At 41.3% G+C, this 25047-nt stretch overlaps 1 protein-coding gene across 2 annotated transcripts in view; it reads right to left on the bottom strand.

The window, feature by feature from the left end:
• The window catches only part of LOC149794193 (matrix-remodeling-associated protein 5-like), a 102331-nt gene that overhangs the window by 71298 nt on the left and 5986 nt on the right, over positions 1-25047 (bottom strand). For both annotated transcript variants that reach the window (XM_089968303.1, XM_089968304.1), the window contains exon 2: positions 16508-16552. In XM_089968303.1, the coding sequence (XP_089824429.1) occupies positions 16508-16552 (45 nt within the window). The remainder of the gene's footprint in view (positions 1-16507; positions 16553-25047) is intronic.

Raw genomic sequence — 25047 nt, 5'->3', positions numbered from 1 at the left:
GTACATGTCTGTGTATGAGTGCGTGAGTGTAGCTTCTTATTTTAAAATCAAAACTCAAAGACACTTATCTTATATAATTAATGTATTCTTTTCTCCATAGTTACAATCCAATTCACAATTCACAACAGAACACTTTATAAATTACATTCACTTCTTCTGTTTCTTTTTTTACTCTCTCTTTTTTTTCAATTTCTTCACCGTCACAGTCTTTTCCTCCTCTTCCTCCTCACTTTCTTCTTTCTTCTTTTCTTCACCTGGCTGCTTTCTTCCTCTGAAGAATCTCTCTCTTCTTCTGAAGAATCCCTCTTTTCTTCCGACTCCTCTTGTTTCTTTTTTGGGCAATCTGGAGACCAATGTCCTTTTTCTTGACAATAATAACAGGTATCTTGACTTTTGTCTTTTCTAGAACCCTGTTTTTGTTCTTTTTTGACGGTCTGGACACTCTGAAGACCAATGCCCTTTCTTCTGACAGATATAGCAAGTATCTTGACTTTTATCTCGAAAGGAAGGAGAGTAGTCCGTCGGCTGGTCTGAAGAGAATTTTCTAATGACCCCTCGCAAAGCTCTGATGAAAAGTTCCATCTGGGTAGTCTCTTCCATCGTTGTGCTCGGTTTGAGAGTGAAATGAATAGTGAAAGGACAAGACACACACCCTTTTTATATACGCTGGTTTGCCATGACTATAAATTAGTCTATGGTGTTTAAACTTGAGTCATTTGACGTTTTGCACTCAAGAAGAAACGATCGTATTCATTCGAGAAGAAAGAAGAAGAAAGTAAGAGGCAGAAACGTGATCTATCGCCTCGTACCAGAGCTGAAGTCTTGGCACAAATTCATGCCAGTGATTTTGAAGAGGACAAGAGTGAACCAGAATCCGAACCCTCTAAACAAAGTTCACCACTCTTAGTCAACCCTGAAAACTACTATTCCATTCGAGAGACAGAAAAGCGTTCCTCTAGAAAATTTAGAACCACGGCTTACACCTACACAGTGAAGTTTAAAGATTTCAAGTCCGACGTACCATTGGAGAAAGCAGAAGGGTTTATCACCGAGATGTGGGATTCTTTGCTCACCGCACTCAAGTGACAATGTCAACCCAAAGAAGACGATCGCTTGACACTATCCATAGATCACGACAGCTTGAAATCCCCTATTTGGATCGAGTTTAGCAGACCCGCAGAACTAACCTCTTCCAATGTCATGGACAAGATTCAACACGTACAACAATCTAATGACCAGTTTGACATCACCGATGGTAAAGCCACACTGAAAATGGCCCACGTCTCTCCTCCTCAAGGGACCGGACAACGCAATAAGGTGTTATTGGTGAACGACCTTCGCAGCACCAAAAAGACTCTCGTCCAAATTCACAATTCTCAAGACCAGGTGTGTTTAGCCCGAGCCATCGTGGTGGGACGAACCTATGCCAACAAGAACGACACGGTAGAATGGAAAAGAGCCTGGAAAACTATTCAACGATCCGACCGAGCCAAACAACGAAACGAAGCAGAACTCCTGTTACAACAAGCCGGACTGTCCAAAGACACACCCTGTGGCATTCCTGAGATGCAGAAATTGCAAGATGTCCTAGCTCCACTCTACACCTTGAAAGTGCACCCTCAAGAAATGCACGGACCTCTGTTGTTTCGAGGGAAAGACTTTAAGGACGGAAAATACATTCATGTCTATTATCACGATGACCATTTCGATACCATTACCACTATCACTGGATTCCTGGGATACAATTATTACTGTGAAAAATGTGACTATGGCTATAACAATCGAGAGCAACACAAACATTGCGGATGGAAATGCCCAGGATGTTTGGCCTCTCCACCCTGTCTGAGCGAAGGACAAGAAAGAGTACAATGTCCTGCTTGTCTGCGCACGTTTGTCAGCCCTGCCTGTTACCAACAACATCTGAAGACGCAAGGTTCACAGCAGAAATGTGCTTGTCAACTGCTGAGATTGTGCCCTACGTGTCGTAAAGGCCTACGTACCAATAATACCAAGGCACACCTATGTTCAGGAAAGAAAAAATGTCACATTTGTCACCACATCGTGGACTTGGAACGCCAATGCTACGTGCAAAAATACCAACCCCCACCAGAGAAAGAGGACGGTCACAAGAAGAAAGGCAATTTCATCTTTTTCGATTTCGAATGCATGCAAGAGACTGGCATTCACATTCCTAATTTCTGCGTGGCTCATCGAGCGTGCGAGAAGTGCATTCAAGAACCTATCTTCAGTCATTGCCCTCACTGCAGCAAGATTCCTGGAGGGCGTGAAAAATCTTTCGAGGACCGAACACGTTAGCCGATTTTGCCCAATGGGTCTTAGATCCCATCGACAAGACGTGGAGCCAAGAGGACATCGAACGTTACGGAGATTGTCATCGTCATGCCACGGTGATGGCTCACAATTTCTCCGGATACGATGGACAGTTTCTTTTGAGGTACTATACGGAACATGGCACCGAACGTCCTAAAGTCACTTTGAACGGAGCCAAAATCATTTTCATGCAAGTGGGACAAGTGCAGTTTAAAGATTCGATGAGTTACTTGGCCATGCCTTTGAGTCGAATGCCTAAAACGTTTGGAATGACAGAAATGGCTAAAGGGTACTTTCCTCACTTTTTCAATACGGAAGCCAATCAACATGCTGTTCTACCCCATTTGCCTGAGGCTCACTATTACGACCCCGACAACATGCGTACCGAACAACGAGAAGCTTTCTACGCTTGGCACCAAGCTCACGCCTCGGACCCTTTCGACTTTCAGGAAGAAATGTTAAAGTATTGTCGTTCCGACGTGGACATTTTACGGCGTTGCTGTGGAAAATTTCGAGAACTGTTCATGGAACACGGAGGGGTCGATCCTTTGAAAGAAGCTTGCACCATTGCCAAAGCGTGTTCCTTAGTGTACCGCCAACGATTCATGCCTGAAAACACCGTGGCTGTCATCAGTCCTCAAACGACCCACTATGTCAAACGTCAATACTCGGTCAAAGCCCTACGTTGGTTACATTACTTGTGCGACAAGGAAGACAAATGGATTCAGCATGCCCGCAACGGAGGAGGCGAAAAGACCATCGGAACGTATTCGGTCGATGGCTGGGACTTAGAAAACCTCCAGATCGTGTACGAGTTTAACGGTTGCTTATTTCACGGATGTCCCGTCTGTTACCCTGATCGTAGCACTAAAAATCAGTTTTTACAACGAACCATGGAAGACTTGTACGATCACACTTGTCAGCGACGCCCAAAGTTAGAACAGCAAGGATACCAAGTGGTGGAAATGTGGGAACACGAGTACGATCACCGTATGAAAACCGATCCCGAGTTTAAACGTCCCGTGGAAAGTTACAAGCTGATGGACCCCCTAAACCTGAGGGATAGTTTGTACGGAGGAAGGACCAATGCCACCTGTTTGCTGTACCAAGCCGACGAAGAGAAAGGAGAAGAAATCAAATACTTGGACGTGTGTTCGCTGTATCCTTACGTGTGCAAATATTGTCCCTTTCCTGCAGGGCACCCACAATTGTTCACGGAACACATCGACCTGAAAAACATTCGACAATACGAAGGCTTGATCAAGTGTAAAGTTTTGCCTCCCACGAACCTATACCATCCCGTCTTACCTCACCATTGTCAAGGCAAACTGATGTTTCCCTTGTGCCGTACTTGTGCCGAAACGTGCAACCAAGACCAACCTTGTCAGCACACCCAGGAAGAACGGGCCTTGACGGGAACCTGGATCAGCGTAGAATTGTTCAAAGCTCTGGACATGGGATACCAACTGTTAGAAGTGTACGAAATTTGCCACTTTCCCAAGACACAACAATACCACAAGGGTGACCCCACTCAGAAAGGCATTTTCGCCGACTACGTGGATGCCGTTTTGAAACTGAAGCAAGAAGCCAGCGGCTATCCTTCCTGGTGTCACACTCCCGAAGACGAAAAGACATTCAAAGAGAAATACTATGAACAAGAAGGCATCTCTTTAGACCACATCGAGAAAAACGAAGGCAGGCGGTCGTTTGCCAAAGTGATGTTAAATTGTTTGTGGGGTAAAATGGCACAATGACCGTGTTTACCCAAGACGGAATATTTGACAGAACCTTCCCGCTACTTTCAGATGATTCACGACAAAACCAAATATATGAAACACGTGGACGTTGTTCGCGAGGATTTAATCTTAGTCAATTACGAAGAAGATCTGGACTTTGTACAAGACGACCCCTTTGGAAATGTCATCATTGCGGCTTACGTGACAGCTCATGCTCGCTTAAAATTGTACGAAGCTTTAGAACTGTTAGGGGAACGTGTCCTGTACTTTGACACGGACAGTTGCATTTACATCCATCACCCGAGTCAACAGCACCCTGACATCGAAGGAGACCGTTTAGGAGCCTGGACAGATGAACATCCCAACGACAAGATTCTAAGTTTCGTCAGTGGTGGTCCCAAACATTACGGCTACGAATACCGGGACACACAAGGAGAATTGCACACGACGTGTAAAGTGAAACGATTGACTCTGAATTATCGTACCAGTCGTGTGTTGAACTTTGGGGTATTGAAAGAAGCCTTGCAATCGGGAGAGGATGCAAACTTTAAAGTGACCACCTATCAACCGAACAAAACTGTACGTTCACCCACTCACCACATCGTCAGTCGACCCTTGGAAAAAGTCTATCAAATCGTGTACCAGAAGCGAGTGCGACTTCCCAATCATTTCACCTTACCGTATGGACACGTCGGTATTGGTCTGTATATAAAAAGAAACCCTAGGCAAGATCGATAGTTCATTGTGACTACCAAGACCGAACGAACAAGATGAATACTTTCAGAAAAACACAAAACAAGTTTAGAAAGGCACAATTCAAGTGTGGGGCTTCTGAAGTGGAATGCGATTGTGAGCCTTGCGACTTTTCAACCTGTGTTAGTGACGGTGCCAGAAGAACCCGTCACCCAGGACGGGACTGTCGTGGACAGGCCTGAAAGACCCTTTCGGGAGGACACTTGTGTGACCTTACCCCCTACTATAGAACTGGTTAGAACATTACCCAAAACATGTTGTACAGACATTTGTGTTTATTCCACGTTAATGGTTATCATGTGCCTTTTATCCTTATACTTAAGCCTTTGGCTTTTATGTATTTTTGTCTTTCGTATTCATGTTTGAAACATTCAATAAACGTGTTCTGAAAAAAAGTATATAAACTCTTGTCTTGTTTGTTTTCGTGTCACAAGTGACATTTCTCACACTATGGCTACCTCTGCTGTCTCTGCTCCCTCTTCCTCTACTGTCAAAGTCATCGACGAACACTTAGATCGTGCCAGTTGGGAGGCTTTGTATCTTCGCCATCCCTTTAACATGCTCATTGCTGGACCTAGCGGTTCAGGCAAAACCGAATTCGTCAAACGTTTGATCGAACAGAAACATCATTTGATCGATCGGCCACCTCAACGAATCGTGTGGTGTTACAAAGAGTGGCAATCGGCGTATAGCCTCTTGCGAGAAAGTCAAGGCGATTCCATCGTGGTTGTGGAAGGCATTCCTAAAGAAGACGACGGCATCGTCCCTGACTCCCGTCTAACCCATTTGGTCATTTTTGACGACATGTTAGGAGAAGACGAAGAAGAAATTAAACTGTGGTTCACGCGCAAAGGGCATCACCGTAATGCCAGTGTCGTTTACATCACCCAAAATTTGTTTCCACAAAGTAAAGCCCATCGCACCATCAGTCTCAATGCGCATTACGTGGTCTTGTTTAAAAGCCCTCGAGATAAATCGCAAGTGCAAGTCTTAGCCAAACGGTTAGGAACGCCTTGGCTAACTCAGGCGTACGACGATGCCACTCAAACTCCACACGCCTATTTACTCGTCGATTTGAAACCTACGACCCCCGAGGATTTACGATTTCGAACCCACTTGTTTCACCACTGGTGCCAAGACGGAGGGCCTGTCCTGTACACGTCTCCGTCCTCGACTTAATTTCACTCCACAAAAAAAATCTATAAAAGCCTCAGACACTTTTCGTCTGTCTCACACAACGTCAACATGACGTCCCTTCAGTCGCATCTTCCCGTCAAATTGATTCGTGCCTTGTATGGCATCAGTCGAGAAAAAAATCCACAAATACGAGCTCGTGTCTTAGAAGCTAGTCTCAAAGAAGTCTTACGATGGTTCACGGTGACGGCACGTCAATTACTCCAAGGAATCATTCAGATTCCTCATCAAACCAAACGCTTTTTCGATCGAAACAAAGTCGCTTTGGTCCAACTGGCCGAACCCCGCATCGACACTCAAACCAAAAAACAAATCATTTTGAAACCTGGAGGGAGCGGTACTCTAGGAGGGGTCATCATTCGCTCTCTCTTAAGATGGGATCCTAATGCCCCCAAACTTCTCCCCAAGAAAAAAGTCCAACGAAGCCCCAAGAAGAAGAAAAAGACCAGGTCCCCAAGAAGAACTTCTCCAGTGCCGGGACCCTCCTCTGACCATACACCACCCCAGAGAAAGAAAAGAAGCACCCAGAAAAAGAAACAGAGAAAAAGTCCCCAGAAAAAGAAAAGTCCACAGAAGAAAACTAGTCGCAAGAGAGGCACTTCGGCCAGGACGCAACTTTACACTCGCAAACCACGACCTGCCACGGCGGTGACCGCATCTCCGGCAGCCTCACGTTCATCCACTTCTCCGTTGATGACACCAAGAACTGAAGAGTACTTGGAGACGTTGATCACACCAAGAACTTCTCCGTTGATGACCCCAAAAATTACTTCCCCAGTGGTAGGACCCTCCAATTTAGTGGCAGTGGCTGCTGCTCACAAAGTACCTTCTCCCAAAATCAAAGTCCAAGAAAGATCGGGCATGTTACAAAGTATACTGGATTTGTCCAAGCAAGAACTGGCTCGATTTAGTCCGTTACGTACCCCTGCACGACGTGTCATGCTTCTCCTCAAATTGATACGACGTAAAGACAATCAGTGGCGACGCGTTCCAGTATAAAAAAGTGTGTGACCAAGTAGGGTATCAGTGTTTTTTGGTGCTCCTGAAGACTCAAAGATGTCACCCTCCAGAAAACCCCAAGGAAAGAAAAGAAAAGGACTACCACCACGTTTAATCAAACATGGGGACATGTTATCTGTCCTGTCCAAAGCTTCTCCACCTCTACGAAAAAAAAACTCATTCAATTAGCCTCCAAAGAGGTCATCGATACCGTGTGCGAATGTTGTATGAACGTCTTGAAAGGAACGATCCCTTTGTCCAAACACCAGAAACAATGCTTAAGCAAACATCGTCACGTTCTTCGCCAAATGGTTCAAAAGAAAATTCCGATTCGTCAAAAAAAGAAGATATTGGTCCAACGTGGAGGCATTTTACCTCTCTTGTTAGGCCCCTTACTGAAAGGAGTCTTGGGAACCATGTTGGGAGGACTGGTGGGAACAAGATAAAAAGGCCCTCGGAAGTCCCAAGATTTCAGAATCGACCCCTGACAACCCCATGGAAGGACGAAAACTAGCTTTAGTGCCTTACAAACGATGGATGGAATACCATCGGTGGCAAGAACAACGCACCCCGCATTTACCTTCCAATCCCCAGTTGAGCGAGATGTCCCAGTTACAACACGAATTGCAGTCCTTGATGGATCGCCAAGATTTGTCCCAAACAGAAAAATCGCAAAAGTACGGTCAACTCTTGCAACGACTGCAACTCTTTCACCAGAAAGCTTTAGACGAAACAGCTCTACCCACTCTGAAAGATTTTAAGACCTTGATGAAAAGTCCAGCACCATCACCAGTACTAGTACCAGTACCAGTACCACCACTACCAGTGACCAAGACAGAAAAAGGAGAAGAAGAAGAAGGGTTTCAAACTCCACCAGAAAAAGTATGCAAGTTAACAACAACACCTACCTCCAGAATTGGATGGATTAAAAAGATGATGGCCACCCCTTCTTCATCACAAGAGAAAAAGAAAGTGAAGACAGAAGTGAAACAAGAACCGATATCCCCCGCTCAGATCTCCTCCTCTTCAACACCTATTGCCGGTCGCACACGCAAAGCATTGCAATCCAAGAAAATACCCAAAGAGAAAAAGAGTAGCATCCTCCAAGAGTGGGTGTCTTATTAACACACCAACCAACACAAAAAATGGAAAAAGTCTTAGCCAGCATTTACTACGATCCCTCCCATCCTGCAGGTTACGCAGGAGTTCAAAAATTGTATCTTGCTGCCAAAACGCGACTGAAAAGTCTCCGTTTACCTCAAGTGCAACGATGGTTACAAGAACAAGCTACCTACACTTTACACAAACCCATTCGACGCAAGTTTGCCAGAAGTCGCACCCGAGTGGAAGGCATCGATGATCAATGGCAAGCCGATTTAGCCGATGTCTCTCATTTGGCCAGCTACAATCGTGGCTACAAATATTTGTTTTGTGTCATCGACGTCTTTTCCAAATTTGCCTGGGTCGTGCCCTTGCCTTCCAAATCCAGCAGCGAGTTAGTGCGAGCCCTGCAACGAGTGTTGAAACAAAGTGGCCGTCACCCTCTTCGATGGCAAATGGACAAAGGCACCGAATTTCTGAACCAAGCTTTCCAAAAAGAATTAAAGAAACGTGACATTCATTTTTTTACCACCGAGAATCCCGAAACCAAAGCCAGCATCGTGGAACGTTTTCAACGCACTTTGAAAGAACGCATGTGGAAATATTTTACGCATCACCACACTCTGAAGTACGTCGACATCTTACCGCACCTGGTGCAAGCGTACAACCAATCTTACCATCGAAGCATCGGACGTGCCCCGCAAGACGTGACTCCCGACAACGAAGTGTTGGTGTTTGAGCGCCTGTTTGGTACGTCCCCGACGAAGGCTGTCCCCAAGAAAAGTGCAGAGTTGGCCGTAGGAGATTGGGTGCGCATTGGCAAAACCAAACGCACTTTCGACAAAGGTTACTTACCTAACTGGACGACCGAATTGTTTCGCGTCACTGGACGAGTGCATGGCGTCATCCTGCCGTCTATAAATTGGAAGTCATGAACGGAGAAGTGCTCAAAGGAACGTTTTATTTGCCCGAGTTACAACGTGTGACCAAAAAAGAAGACGACGTGTACGACATTGAAAGCATTCTCGAACGCAGAACCCGTAAAGTGGGCAAACGACGTGTCAAAGAAGTCAAAGTACGTTGGAATGGATATCCACCCAGTTTTGATTCTTGGATCGACGCTTCGCAAGTCATCGACTATAAAAAGAAGTGACCATCACGCCCTTTCACACAGACGCAGCTACGTCGACCACTCCTCCTTCACCTAGTTCTTCTCTGCAAGATTTACAAAAACAACCCTTGTGGGTGTGGTGTGGAGAACGTGTGCCTAAAACGCAAATCGTCTTTTTCTGCCAAATCTTCGTGGTGTATTGTGTCATCGGGGCAGCCATCGCCAATTTGAGTTTGCAACAAGGAGACAAACAATTGTGGACCATTTTATTGAGCAGTTTCATCGGTTACCTGCTTCCCAATCCCTCCCTGAAATTCTCCTCGAACGGGAACCACGGGAACCTTGTGTCCAGTGACAGTGCCAGTCACCACTCCAACAACAATCACAACCAGAACCTCATTTTGGGCGGAGACACGCCTCTGACGTCCAGTAACCCCTCGGACAGCCACAGAACTCTGGGTCACCAAAACCAATTTTACTTGACCTTCCCCAGTGACAATTCCATGGAGGTGTTCCCCAACAACACGTTGTGCTGTTACACGGCCAAATTACCTCAAGCCATCCAGTTAGATCACGAAGCCCATTGGGAAGTGGCTTTGGTAGAAATGATTCACCCTACACAAATCTAAAACATCACCGAAAAGCAAAACACTTTTGAGGTCGAAATCCTGAACCAACAATTACAAGAAGTCATGAATGACATCGGGTTTTCAGGGGACACAAGACCATCCAAAAATTCACCCTTCAATATCTAGACCTTGAAAATTCCGGCAGGGTTTTATTTTAGTGGTCAACATTTGGTGGACACCATTACTTCCAGGTTCGACTTAGCCTTTGGCAAAGCCCTGAACAGAGTCAAAAAAGTGTCACCCTGGAGTACCATAAAGTGGCTCGTCGCTTACTGATGAAATTTTAGGATACCCAAACGTTGTCCATCAGTTTTAATCGGGACTTGTTTGATATTTTAGGTGGAGACACAAAAATGGCTCCAAATTTTAAACCGAAGATCAACAGCAATACGGAATTTTATAAGTTTTTTCGATTCCCTGTAGAACTGAACCAAGAACTGAATTTGATGTTCGTGTACTCCGATGTGGTGGAGTATAACGTGGTGGGACACACCTCTGTGCCGTTACTGCGTGTCATTCCTTTCAAAGTGGATAGTACCACAACCAGTGACCAGGAAGGTGGAAACACTTACCACGTCCACCGGGAATTTGTACATCCTCATTATTTGCCTGTCAGCAAGTCGTATTTGGACACGGTCAACATTGCTATAAAAGGCGATTTGGGACAAAATATTTCATTCACCAAAGGAGAAGTCACGGTGAAACTCCATTTTCGAAAACGGTTCTCTCACGACTCGTAAGTCATGTATCCAGTGTATCGAGGGGTTGCTCGACAGCGAGGACACGGTTTAGGAGATATGTTAAAATCATCCTTTTGTTCGGTGGCCCCAGTGTTGAAACCGATGGTGACACGCGGATTGCACGCCTTGAAAGATGCGGCACTGACGCAAGGCAAAGAATTTCTCCAAAATGTCATCATCGACAAACAAAACTCTAAAGAAGCCTTCATGAGGGCAGGCAAAAATGTCTTGCTGCAAACAGGCAAAGACCTTTTGGGCCGACGTGAAACACCTATTAATGCCCTGCACGCTACCGAGTCAGGCATTCAGCAAGGACAAGGCAGAAAGAGACGACGAAGAAAACACCCTTTCACCAGACTTCAAGCTAGAAAGGCAAAGAAAAGAAGAACCGTTCGAGACTTAGACGTTTTCGATTATTGAGACACAGCAACAAAAAAATGATGCACCGAGAGTCTTGCGCCTGTTCCAAGACGGAACTGGATCTGTTTGCCATGCCACCCACCATGATGACCATGCGAGAATCCCAATGGGTGGAATTTCATCCCGTCTCTTCATTGACCGATTCCGCTCCCATCGAGTTTGAAATCAAAGGACAGCCCGAAGATTACATCGATTTGAATAGCAGTTACTTGTACTTGAAAGTCAAAGTTCAAGATAAGGATGGAAATGCTATAGACACTGAGCCAGTAGCTCCCGTCAACAATTTCATGCATTCCTTGTTTAGCGGAGTGGACTTGTACTTGAATAACAAACTAGTCAGTAGCAGCATGGATACTTACCCTTATCGAGCGTACCTGGAAAATCTCTTGACGTACGGAATAGACGTCAAGAACACTCATCTCAATGCCTGTGTGGTATGGGAAGCTGACGTTGCAGGCGAATTTGAAACATTCAAAACTGATACAGCCAAAGACCACAATGCGGGATTTGTAGAACGAAGAGACAGAATCAAAGACGGACACAGTTTAGAACTGATGGATCGTTTGCATTTGGACATGTGGTTGCAAGAAAAATATTTGCTGAATGGGGTGGATGTCCGTCTGAGACTGAATCGGAGCAGTGCCGCTTTCCATTTAATAGCTGATAGTGACGATAATTACAAAACCAAAATCCAAGAAGCCAGACTCTACGTACGCCGTGTGGAAGTGTTACCTAAGGTGGGAAACGACATCAGTCAGACGTTGAGCAGAACGACCGCCAAGTATCCGATCCGACGCGTAGAAGTGAAAACCTTCACCATTCCTAGGGGACAGCGATCCATGATTGACGATCATCTGTTCCAAGGACAGTTACCCAAACGTTTGATTGTTGGTATGGTCGAGAATACAGCCTTCAACGGAGCTATCGCTAAAAATCCTTTCTACTTTCAACACTTTGACGTGTCCAAGATCGAAGTCAGTCGCGATGGCAAGACCTTGTGTACCCGACCTTTCGAACCTAACTTTGACAAGAAGAATTACTTGAGGTCGTACTTGTCGCTGTACGAAGCCACGGGACAGTTAGGAACCAACACCAGTCACGGCATTACGTACGAGGATTATGCAGGAGGCTACGCTTTGTGGGCTTTCGATTTCACTCCAGACCAAGGCAGCGACGAGGGACATTTCCACCCTATAAAATCTGGCCAGATTCGTGTGGAACTTCAGTTTGCAAAGCCACTGGACGAGACAGTGAACGTCATCCTGTATGCAGAATTCGATAATACCATAGAAATCAACAGTTTGAGAGAAGTCATTCTAGATTACTAGAAGCTAAGGAAGACTGTTATCCCTCTTTACCTAGTGGAGAAGCTTTGAAGATGGAATGTGAGGAGACCGTGGAAGGAGAATCCCAACACAAAGACGAAAAGGACATCGTGATCAAGTCTAGATGTCCAGAACAAGAACAGCAATTGGTCTCCTACTGTGCTACATACCTGGCAGACACAATTACGACATGGATGAAGCATGATTACTATGGATGTCAAAACATCAGTCAAGAAGAAAAATTCAACGAATATCTGGACGAAGCTTGGAGTCTGTTTAAAAAAAGACGTGTTACGTTGGTGGTATAAAGACTTGCGTGAACATTTCTGTCCTCCATTAACGACTCGAGACATCCATTACATCAAAACCCTCTTTGACAAATTCAAAGAGAAAGTCGAGATCGAAATAGATCACTTATTATCAGCAAAAGAACATTTAGTGACTTATTTTGATCGTGATTTTTCTAGAAACGATGAGAAAGTAAATCGTTGATTTTGTGACTAGTATGCTTATTTTGTTGTCTTAAGCTAGGAAACGTAGTGTCCATCCATGACTCAATGACTTGCAACAGTGGAAATCACAATTTCATTCACAACGTTGCCAACCCTGTTTAAAGTAGAGTGTAAATTGAAAAAAAATGTTTGTGATTTGAAAAAAATGTTTGATGTTATATTGTTGGATTATTGTTAAAAAATGTTAGAGTTGTTTGTTAGTGTTAAGTGATTTTGAATAAAAAATGTTGTGTTTTGAAAAAAATGCCTTTGTCTTTTGTTTGGCTATAAGAATGTTGATTCATGCCCTTTGACTTCTCTCTATCTCTCTCATGACACTCGTTGAACGTTCCGGCTCAAAAACCGTAGAGGGATGTTTTCCTTCACGTCCGCGCTTTGACTTTAAAGCCGGGGTAGTTTCCAGTCCAATATCCATTGTCGACTCATCCTCCTACGAAGATGTGCTCCAAACTAGCTAAGCTAAACGAAGCCTACGTGAATTTGCATAGGGTCAGACACAGCCTGATACCGAAGCCAGAAGACATAGAGAATGTGAGAATGTTAAAAGTCACTGAAGACCTGATAGAAGAGCTCTTCAGAGAAGAAGTGAACAGGGAGAAAGAAGAATGGACAGAGAAGTACAGACTTCAGAGACAGCAGCAACAGCAACAACAACAGCAGCAGCAGCAGCAACCTGAACCTGACAGAGGCTTTGTCGATTGTCGTATCGACACCAAAGAGTTCTTCTTCTCTTTCCGAAGAAGCAGACCTATCGTCAGAAAGTCTATCCTCAGAGGACGTCGCATTCTTAGAAACTAAAAGATTGCCATAGCAAACAAAAAAAAAAACCAGCCCTTTTCAGGGCTACCCCAATACTCTAGAAAAGAAATAACCATCAATTTGCCAATGTGTGTAGGTAGAGTAGTGTGAATATAAACACTAACTCTTTTTTATAGTGTGAGGGTATGTGTTTGTGTGTTTGTGTTTGTAACATCTCACGTACGTTGGTGTGGATAGTAGATTAAGATCATGTGTTTCTTGGCTGTTTGAGGTGTGGGGAGAGTAGATTTGGGGGGGGGGTTGATTGGATTGCTTTGCGTATGTGAATAGTATATTGGAGTGATTAATGAAAAAATTTTTTAGAATAGGAATGGGTAGTATAAAAAAGTGAGTGAGTGTTTCTTTTAGGTCCGCGCATTGTTTTTTGGTCATGATCTAGGTAAGATCAATTTTATGTTTTTTAGGGGGATGTTTTCCTTCACGTCCGCAGTTTTAGTATAAATTGAAACTCGTTCTGCAGTCCAACTACCCTTGTTGATTGATCAACACCAGAATGAACACGAGACTGGCGAAACTGTTGGAACTTCATGTGCATCTGGAATATGCCAGGCGCCTGTTGAACGAACTGGCCGCGGAGGCCATTGTGGAAGAAGGAAGGATGAGAGAGGAGGAGGAAAGAAGAAATAAAGAAGAGGTGGAGAGAAGATACAAAGAAGAGGAGGAGAGAAGATACAAAGAAGAGGAGGAGCAAAAGGAGAAAAGAAGAAGAAATTTCAGAATCCCAGAAACCGAAAATTGGGATTCTGAAGCCACATATCCTGCCTCTGCTCTCTCCCCCAAAAAAGTAAAAAGCAACTGGGGAACAAGATGTGCATGTGGCGCCAGGCCTGGAAGGTGCCACCATTAACCAGGTGTCCGTGAAGTTAAAAAAAAAACAGCCCTTTTCAGGGCTACCCAATACTCTAGAAAAGAAATAACCATCAATTTGCCAATGTGTGTGTGTGTATGTGTGTGTGAGTGTGTGTGTGTGTGTGTGTGTGTGTGTGTGTAGGTAGAGTAGTGTGAATATAAACACTAACTCTTTTTTCATAGCGCGAGTGTATGTGTTTGTGTGTTTGTGTTTGTGGAGAGTATAGTTTGGGTTTTGTAACCGCTCACGTACGATTGTGTGGATAGTAGATTATGGATTTTGTTTTAATGATTTGCGTGTGTAAATAGTAGATTTGGGGTTTGTTTATTGTTGCTTCACTTATGTGGATAGTATATTATATGAAATGAGAAAAGTAGGGGATGTTTTCCTTCACGTTCGCGCGTTGTTTGGTCATGATCTAGGTAAGATCAATTTTATGTCTTAGGGGGGATGTTTTCCTTCACATCCGCGCTTTTCGTATAAGAACCCACAGTATTCGTCGTTCAAACCATTATACAAAGAAGATGGCTTCGAACCACCTTGACAAAATGCAAAAATTACAAGACGTTTTAGACAATTTAGGAATAATGGAGCAGATGTTAGTGAGACTCAATGAAGACCACTATTCCTATAGTCCCCATCGATTAAAGATGGAAATTAATACCTTAAGAAAAGTAAAGGACATAATAAGTGGTGTCATGAAAGAGATAAAGGAGGAGAAGGAGGATGAAGAGGAAAGGATAAGAATACGAAAATGGAATGAAAAAATTGAAAAAGAAGAAGAAAATGAGAAGAGGAAGAAAGAAGAGGAGGAAGAGAAGAAGAAAGAAGAGGAGGAGAAAAAAAAAGAAGAAAAAGAGTGTAGGAGAGAAAATAAGAAGTTGGTGGAGAAAAAGAAGAAATTAGAAGCAGAAGAAGAAGAAGAAAAACCAAAGGCCCTTTTCAGGGCCACCCACATTTCTCGAAAAGAGATAACCTTTCGATTGCCTACCCCTTTATAAAAATTAAAAAAAAAATAATCCCATGTTCAATTCCCCTGTCCCTAGTTTTTTTTTTCTAACATGTTCAATTCAAACCCAAACTCTATTCCCATGTTCAATTCCCCTTGTCCCTAGACAGACCCAAACTCTATTCCCCATGTTCAATTGCCTTTGTCCCTAGAATCGATATTTTTTTTCCATTGTTCGAATGCCTTTGTCGCTAATCTCAATATTTCCTTTTTTTTCCTTTCTCCAGTGTTAAATTCCATTGTCGCTAATCTTACCCAGGGTTTTTTGCCCATGTTAAATTTCCATTGTAGCTAATGTTACCCAGGGTGGTTAATGTTAAATTTCCATTGTCGCTAATCTTACCCAGGGGGTGTTTTTAATGCTAATTCCCATTGTCGCTAACCTCACCCCTTATACTACTCATAGACCAACGAAAGAGTCTGGTGGAACGAGAGTACCAGTTTACAACGTTTAACTGACGTCATATAGATGTATAAATATACTATTTTGGCAGGATATCATGTTTTACTTTAACATCAAAATAAGCATATTAATATAAAGATACGAAACAGTTGATGCTAAGAAACATTATTGTCTACACATACAAATCATAGAGTTCCATAAGAACAATTAGCAACTTGTAATAATAATAATAATAATAATAATAATAATAATAATAATAATAATAATAATAATAATAATTGTTGTTGTTGTTGGGCTTAACGCCATTTTTCAGCACTCGATAGGCTATACATGGCGGCCAGTATTAATGGTGGAGGAAGAATCCGGGAAAACCCTGGAAAGAACCACCGACCCTCGAGAAGCTAGTGGCAAGCTTTCTCACATACCACACATTGGCCGAATCCGAGACTCGAACCTACGCAGACAGAGGTGAGATGGCAGTGATCCGTAGCGGAGAGCGCTTTAGACCACTCGGCCACTCGGGGCCCCAATAATAATAATAATAATAATAATAATAATAATGTGCAAAGTCCTACCTTCAGCGTGTCTGTTTGGATAGAAGATAACAGCCTGCAGAAGTCCTGAAAATGAAAAATATTACGTGAATCATCATACCAGCAATTTCATGAAACAAGTAATTTTATTGATTTCTGTCGTTTCAGCATGGGCATGAAGAAAACTGAAATTAATTTAATGAGCTTCCAACATATCGCCTGCAAGAAGTACATATTTTATACTTTTTTATGCAAACCAGACATGTCTGTTTTAATCCGCAAACTGTTGTAAAATCGTCAGCGGTACGATTCGGAGGCAAAAGAGATACACCTCTAACGTCATTATGTTATGTTTCATAATCGCGGAATGATAATGGTCAGTGCAACGTTATCACGTGATATTATGTATGAGTAATATCGACTTGATGTAGGCATAGGAAAGGTAGTCGTCTGATACTACGAATGATTAACACTGAGATATAATATCGGTCCATGAAACGTCATTATACCGTATAACATTATGTATGTTATATACACCTCTCCCTCGATAACGCGCATAACGGGGTCCACAAACATTGACCGCACTATAAGCGAGGCACGAGTTACCGAGGGACCTCCAAAATTTGAAGAAAAAAATCGCTTTGACATCGAGAAAACCGTAGGGGGTGGGGAGAGGCGTTAGGGAACTGGGCTGTTTATTGACTGAATCCTCATTTTACAATCACATCGATAATAATTTTTAATAATGCGCTTTTTCTAATGAAGTTGTTCGTTATTCTGTTTAAATAACATTTATTTTCAAAATGTCCAACATACGAAAGATCGTTCCTACTGGTTTCAACAACCATCACGTGTACGTGAAAAAATTCTGTGTATTACGTTGATGCTTTTTTTTTGTGATGAGTCTGGTTCCCGCAATGGTGTTTAATATTATCCTGCGAAATAGGGAATCCACAAAGCAGGGAACTAGACTAAGTGTTTATAGTCCACCAAACAAGATTCCTTTTTTTTTTTTCAAAAACACGCGACATTTATTTCGTGAGACAATCGTGTACGTCGAAACTCAATTTTTTTATTGTTCAGTTAGTACAATATTGATGTCGTGATTTCATTGGAAGTAATAATGAAACTTCTTATCATCCTTGAGGATATCTCTAAGTGCCAGTTCAAGAATTCTCTGAAACTCGCTTGCCCACAATGGTCCTTATCTGTGAAATCAAGCTCTTTATTTTTACGAAGTATTCATTTCGCTTGGTTGCCATGTTAACTTTGATCACATTTATGAAAGAATCGGTTAATTTAAGGTAGTTTATGTTACATACACAATAACATTTATAAGTGTTGGATTGATCAATTTAAGTGAATTCACTCGACATACGACCGGGGCCGCTAAATATTAGGTTTGTAGAATTTTCGTACCTTTTCACTTTTCTTTAATCCCACCCTCATTTATTTGATTCAAAATACACAATTAACGTGATAATACAAAGGAGGCCAGCTTTTAATTCAGTGCAACAATACAACAAATACTTCCGGAATTCAGTTATCAAAACACGGTCGGCATTTAATTAGGTTCTCAGAGAAACGATCGCGGACATAGCTGTTTCGGTAGAGTGACGCATTTTACGTTTAATTACAAGAGGACCTAAAAGATAGAACTAGAACACAAATTTCAATTGATAAAAAATTATATAATTTGTTTTTATTTATTAAAGTACTGCCTCCACTCGGCGTGAATGACAATTTCATTGATCGAAATTTCCTTACATATCGTTAATTGCGGTGTACTAGGAATGTCGTTTAGAAAGAAAATGTAAAAAATTGTATGACCTGTTTTTAAATTTCATAGTGTTGATTAACATTTCCAGGTCATATCCACCGTTTCGACGATAAAACGAGCGATACATCAAAGTTTCCGTTATCAAATTTGATCGCGATTTTCTTCAAGTTCAAGCAAATAGAGGTCAATTTTTGGGGTGTTTTCTGACTTAAAAAATGGGATCCACGCCTGACCCCGCGTTATAAGTGGGTTTGCGAGTTATCGAGGGAGTGGTGTATAGTTAAAGATGAGATACATTTGAACATTTTATAATCGCATCTTATCATTCCCGTTGTACATAGGTTCCTGTATGAACTTGGTTACCAAGTAAGTCCGTGTAGTCTTTCTTAGCATAAATAGTTTTAGTGCTAAACCAAATTTATTCTTGTGAACGCATATATGACATGTTAATGCTGTTTCTACCAAAATATGCTATTTTTTACGGTTCATGCCATGCACGGTTTAATGTGTATATCTCTAGGTGACTAATGTTACAATGGTTCGAAATAGTTGTGTTGGATCGGTCAGCGGCTGAGGGGTCAAAGGTTAATGCTTCAACCTATGTCTGCGCGAAAGTTAGATTCCCGGTGGAGATGAATTTAATATATAGGATCATTCATTATATATGCCCTATTGCAGTGAAACTGGGCAACGTCACAACCATTGATGGACGTTGTATTGTAATAATTTCATGGATGCCATATGAATGATATGGTGTCACAACGCCATACCATATGAATGATCTTCCCCTATTTAGTTTGTTCTGCATATTACAATTTCATAGTTTCCTCACTTATGTGAATATCATATCTTCAAAATAAAATTATGATTTAGCATAGACTCACAATCGCAATAAATGAAATGAACAATTTCATATATGTCAGTGTGAACAATACAATTTCGCATCTGCTATGCTAATAGAATGCAAATGTGTAATGTTAACTGGACAAAATATCACGATACTTCAATTGGGATTCGACCACTCCGGTGGCCTAGTGGTTAGAGCGTCCGCCCCGGATGCAGGAGGTCGTGGGTTCGAACCCTGGGCCGAGTCATACCAAAGACTTCCAAAAATGGTACTAACAGCTGCCTCGTTAGACGCTCAGCAATAAGAGGTTAGTGTTTGGACTGGTCGGCCTGGTGTCAGGATAATGTGACTGGGTAGGACATCGTGCTACATGTCTGCAGCATGATGTCTCAGTGCTAGACATCACAGTAAACTGCCACACTGCAGACATCGTAGCGATATGACTGGAAAATTGTTTAAGCTACGTTTAAAATCTAAATCACACACACACATACACACACATACACAAATCACTCAACTGGGATACAAATTGTATTTGAAACAGAAGTTTTCATTAATTGTTGTGAATATATATTACTATAAAATGAGTACTAGATCAGAGTGTGATTGTGTGATTGCATAGCTAGGGGTGTCAGAATTGTATATGCTACACTGCTACCGAAGTCATCATATGCTAAGGGTGTCAGAATTGTATATGCTACACTACTAACGAAGTCATCAAATGCAAGGGGTGTCGGAACTGTATATGCTACACTACTACCGAAGTCATCACGTGCTAGGGGTGTCAGAATTTTATATGCTACACTACTACCGATTTATTAATTGGTATTGATCTCTTCAATAACCCAACAACAAACTCGGTCTATCCTTTTGACAAGAACGTAAATTCGACTGTGTACAAATAAACGCCACAGTTTCTCTGATCTCAGCGAAAACTAGAGAAAATTGTCCTGTCATTAATGAACATGGATAGAAGCAGCTGTCCATGGAATATTTGTGGGACATTTAAAAGTTCAGGCATAACCTTCATTACTGAGATAATAAACAGTTTCATTACCTTTGGTCAGGTTAAAGGCATGTTGAAAATTTAGTACCTAACTCCAATGTACAAGAAGCAAGTAAATCGGTGTATTAGCTCAAATTAAAGTGAAGAATTAAAATATTACCAGCCTAATTGGCTCAATCAGTTGCATACAACACATTTCGAACTTTGAGAGGCATCCAAGTTCACAACAGAATGGAATAGGAAAGGAACTTTGGCAACAAGTGTAGCCTGGTTATTCACTCTAGCCACAGCGGATGACACCGACATGATGCGCTAGCTTTAGGGAGGATAACATTGATGTCCCTGTGGGTCTCTATATAGTGTGATACGAATCTCTGTTAATAACATTCAAACCATTGGGTCTAAGTGGAGAACACAGGCTAGTATTACACGCTTTCCATACTTAAGTATAAGTAGTGTATAGACGGCGTGGTAGAATTTTAATTTAATTTCTTCTTGAACAGCAACCTGTAAGTCAGGAAGAAATTACGTGTACTACTAATACAACTTGTTTCTCTACAAACACAGTGCTACATGTTAAGGAAAAGGATCGATCAATTGCAGGACAATATTTTATGCAGACGATAATTTCATTTTTTTTGAAGATTAGGAAGAAACGCTGCATATGTGACACAAAAAATGCTGTATTAGTGACCGTAAAAAGAAGGTCATGATTCAGGAATCGTGTAATGGAATGATGTGTACGAAAATGTTTAAGCGTTACGGATGAAAACGTGGAGGTTTCGTTGCCCGGAACAGGGTTACCCGCATATTAATTCTTACCTTGGTGATCATGAAATGCTGATTTCTGTTCACTCACTGCTGCACGCTCAAAGTAATGGCAGAGGGGAACTCGTTTTACCTCGAGTTCTCTGGCTGCGGATATGACCACGATTATAGTACTTATAGCCCAAATTATCTCAGTATCGTTACAATATCGATAGTCTTATAAGATAGCTGTCAATTTTATGGAAGCAATTTGCAACTGAAGAGGTATGTCAATATGAAAAATATATTATTTCTTGCTATCCATTCTATTTTATAAATGACTTAATATATTAGACGTTTCGGAATTAATTATGACTTTTCTAGAAAGTCAGACATATATCATATATTGCCATGCTATAAGATATAATTTATTCTATTCTTTGATAGACTCTCAATAGCTGAAGAGACACATTTAATTCAATTAGAGATCTATATTAAATGATGGGAAATACTCGAAGTTCTATAATCACGTGCGATTATACCTGTCGGAGACAGATTCATGTACTAGAGTGGTTATTGTAATAATAATCTCCTACAGTGGTTCTTATGAAAGAATGCAAAGTGTAACGATATTGATACTTGTGTGGGCATGCGTAATGTGTATGGCTCTATTCACACTTAAACGTCTCATGCATTACATGGTTCAGTCATTGTATTCTTTGCTGTTACGAGAATTCACCGAATTCTGGGGGATTGTGTGCCCGCATACGGCGGTCAACGATACTGGTTTACTCGGTGTGAGAGCAGGGGGAGAGGAGCGGACCACATAAGATTGTTCCTATTTGATGGGTGCAATGGAGACAGAATCTTGAGTTTATTGTCTGGATAAATAAGGTTTTGTTGAACCTAAAGTCAATATCAAATAGTCTATTACAGCATCATACTTGTTAGTGAACAATACATTAATACAGCATCATACTTGTTAATGAACAATACATATATCCTTACATTAATCTTATTTATTGATGAACTTTATATTGGTCATACTTCTTGATAATTCTTTACATCAGTCATATTGATAGATCCATATAATATTCATATTTGTTGATAAATTTCATACATTTATCATATTTTTCACCAGCATATTTGTTTATGAATCCATATATCAGTCATATATGTTGATAAGTTCCAATTAGTGATCATATCAGTTGATATGTGAGAACATTTGTGATTATTTATTCGATTACGTGATCGTTTCCTTTTATGAACAACATAATTTGTTGTATCTGTTGTTGAACTAGTGCGCATAAGTAGGGTGTCAGATTCATGCAATATTATTTACATTAGAAAACAAAACATCCCATTTACGTAAGCATTGATAAGTGTTTTTGCTAGATCCTATCCCACCCGTCTTCATTCTTTTAGAATACCACTACAAGGACTACTTTTATATATAAACAATAAGCTGCCAGTTGATTTATTTAAATATCTATATATCTATCCACTTATGCAGATCACGATCCGCCTCCAAATCGAAATCCACATATATAAGGATGACATATTCATAATGACCTTTTACGTGCTCTGTAATATTTGTTGGGCTATATTGTATTAATGGTGAGAGTCCTACGTATCATACATCATACTGAACACCAATGTGTTACAGTATGTGTTCTTTGCACACGATGTTGTCACCTTTTTCATCTAAAAATTACGGAAATTACATTGCTAACGTGTATCAGAAAATCAAATCGCTCGTACCAAGAACAACCTTAAACGTGTCATATCATAAGGACCTGACTGACAACCTTTGCGGTATATATGCCCTTTTTGGTCATTGTACCATGTACGTTGGCCATATGAATTCATATTAGCATAACATAAACTTTACATTTTAATTTGCTTTAACTGATAGGTGTATTAGATTCAGTACTGTAATTACAAATAAGCTAAACATTACCGTTTAAAGAAGCATTTGTTTTTCTTATCAGCTTCAAAAACTCCAAGAAGATGTCAAAGTCGAATGTATCTCAGAACGATAGTGACATAACTGTTATAAATGTACATGACAGCTCATGTGCAGGTGTCTTCACACCGTAGTGTTCATCTGTGCAATCCAAAGTGGTCCCGTATGTTACAAATGAATTCCCTCAACTTTATAATCTGAATTTTGAACTCGGTTTACTTTTAGAAACGTTGTGAAAACTAAGCAGTTCAAATTGCTTATTCTTGTGGCAGATTATTAACTCTTTGTACGTATTTATAATTATAAGAAGCTAATCAAGTTATTCTGTCAGCTTGAATTAATTCCAATATATTAGTTTGTGTTGTGCTCATTTGAAGTCATACGGTCAAAATATATTGCGTAATGAAAAGTAAGACACATAAACCTGAAACGCAGAACTATGCAAAATATCGATTAAGTCAAAAAAGGCATTGCAGTTTATATTTAATATATGATAAGACCAATGGATGCAAGCAGAATATCCTCTACACAAAATGGGCGGTTTGGTGGTTGGAAGGAGTAGTGTGATTATGGGGGATTTTAGAGTGGCTGACCAATTCCTAAATTTCCCAACCCGAAGCCCTTTCTGGATTCCCCATAACTTTTCCCCAATAATGTCCTTTTGCACACGCGTGCATCCACATGAGTCTAAATCATGTGTTTCGGGTTGAGGAGCGGAAGTGCTCTGAGCTCGCAGACATATCAGTATATATCTTTCAATACAATAGTGATTCATAAATTACACAACTGCTATAGACTGTTATATAATGTATTAGAACCACAACGTTTGACACACGTAGTCTCCTGAAGAAAGTCTAGCCTGCAAATGCAGGAATTAAATTACCAGACCAATGGTGTTTGTTAGGTCAAATAAAAGATTAAATAGCTATTTAGCTCGAATTCGACGTATCAATTCGTCAAAGAGAACCCACCGATACTATATGACTTTCTAAAGACGTAACCGGAACCGGAAGCACGACGAAAACGTTACGAAGAATAAATACAACGATAGAAGAGTCGATATGATGTTGTACAAGAAACTTTAAGTTCCTGACGTTAACTTAGTCACTGGTGTGCGAAGACTGCGAACACGTCTCTAAAGACATTGAACGTCCAACAAAGAGAGTGAAGATTCGCAGTGAAGATCTTTGGCGATTACTGTCAAGAGCAAATCAGTTAGAGAGACGCCTTTAGTATATGCGCAGAATTTTTTTTAGACAAACGAAGATATTAGCAGAGTATGGTAAACCACGAGTTTTCCTATTAACATCTCACCAACAAAATCCTAAGGAAAGGATATTTAAATGATCCATATTTGATAAGGGATAATTATAATAAAAGTCACTGACACAAATGGGCTCAAAGAAAAATACCTTACGCACGATCCGCTACTAAAACACCATTTGAGAACATAAATGAGAATTTCTATTAAAGAATATAATTTGTGTGCATGAAGAAACATAAATGTAATTGGGACGCCATCAATGTGAAGGCATATGTTTTGGAAAACGGAACATTTGCAAAAGAATCTGTCATTATGAGTCTTCATCACCCACTATTCGGTTATTTTCCAACATCGATGAAGCCCCTGTGATTAACGACCTCAGCCTGGAAAAGAATAATCTTCTCGGGACCGGCACAAAAACACAGATATTCTCTATGTAACCCAATGATACGACACGTGCCTAAGGTATCCAGTAAAAATGCAATATGTCGATAATATTTAGTGGAGTTGACGCTCATAGCCTCGCTAACAGTCATTAGGTCAGGTCTGCTGCCGGTGCTTCGTAGGATGAGTTTCAAAATATATTTGCGGATGTTATCCGGGACCCGCATGATTCCCTCACGATCGAACTGAAAGTAGACAGCGCAAGTATCGTGCGCGTTAGATGTGAACGCGTGAAGCAATTTAACGACCACGATAAACTGACGAAACCGGTCAACGATGCCATAAAATTGTATTCTGATCAAAGCCTCAGAGCTGCCCACGAACAATTGGAACGTATCCACGATTTTATAGGTATCCGCGAACGTGTCAAAGATACTCTTCAGTCGCGACAGACCACATGGGAATACTTTGTATCCGGCTTGGAATAAATGTTTGCACCATTGTTCAAACCAACAAAAGAGACTGCAACAGCTACATCAGAAACAATAGAAGTGATAATAATGATTTAAAGAGAACAAGAATCTAGTA

Source organism: Sinohyriopsis cumingii, chromosome 8, assembly GCF_028554795.1.
Source record: "Sinohyriopsis cumingii isolate HCF-2022 chromosome 8, ASM2855479v2, whole genome shotgun sequence".
NCBI classification, from domain to species: domain Eukaryota; kingdom Metazoa; phylum Mollusca; class Bivalvia; order Unionida; family Unionidae; genus Sinohyriopsis; species Sinohyriopsis cumingii.
Note: the sequence above shows the minus strand (reverse complement) of the source record. Positions and strands in the feature narration are given on the sequence as shown.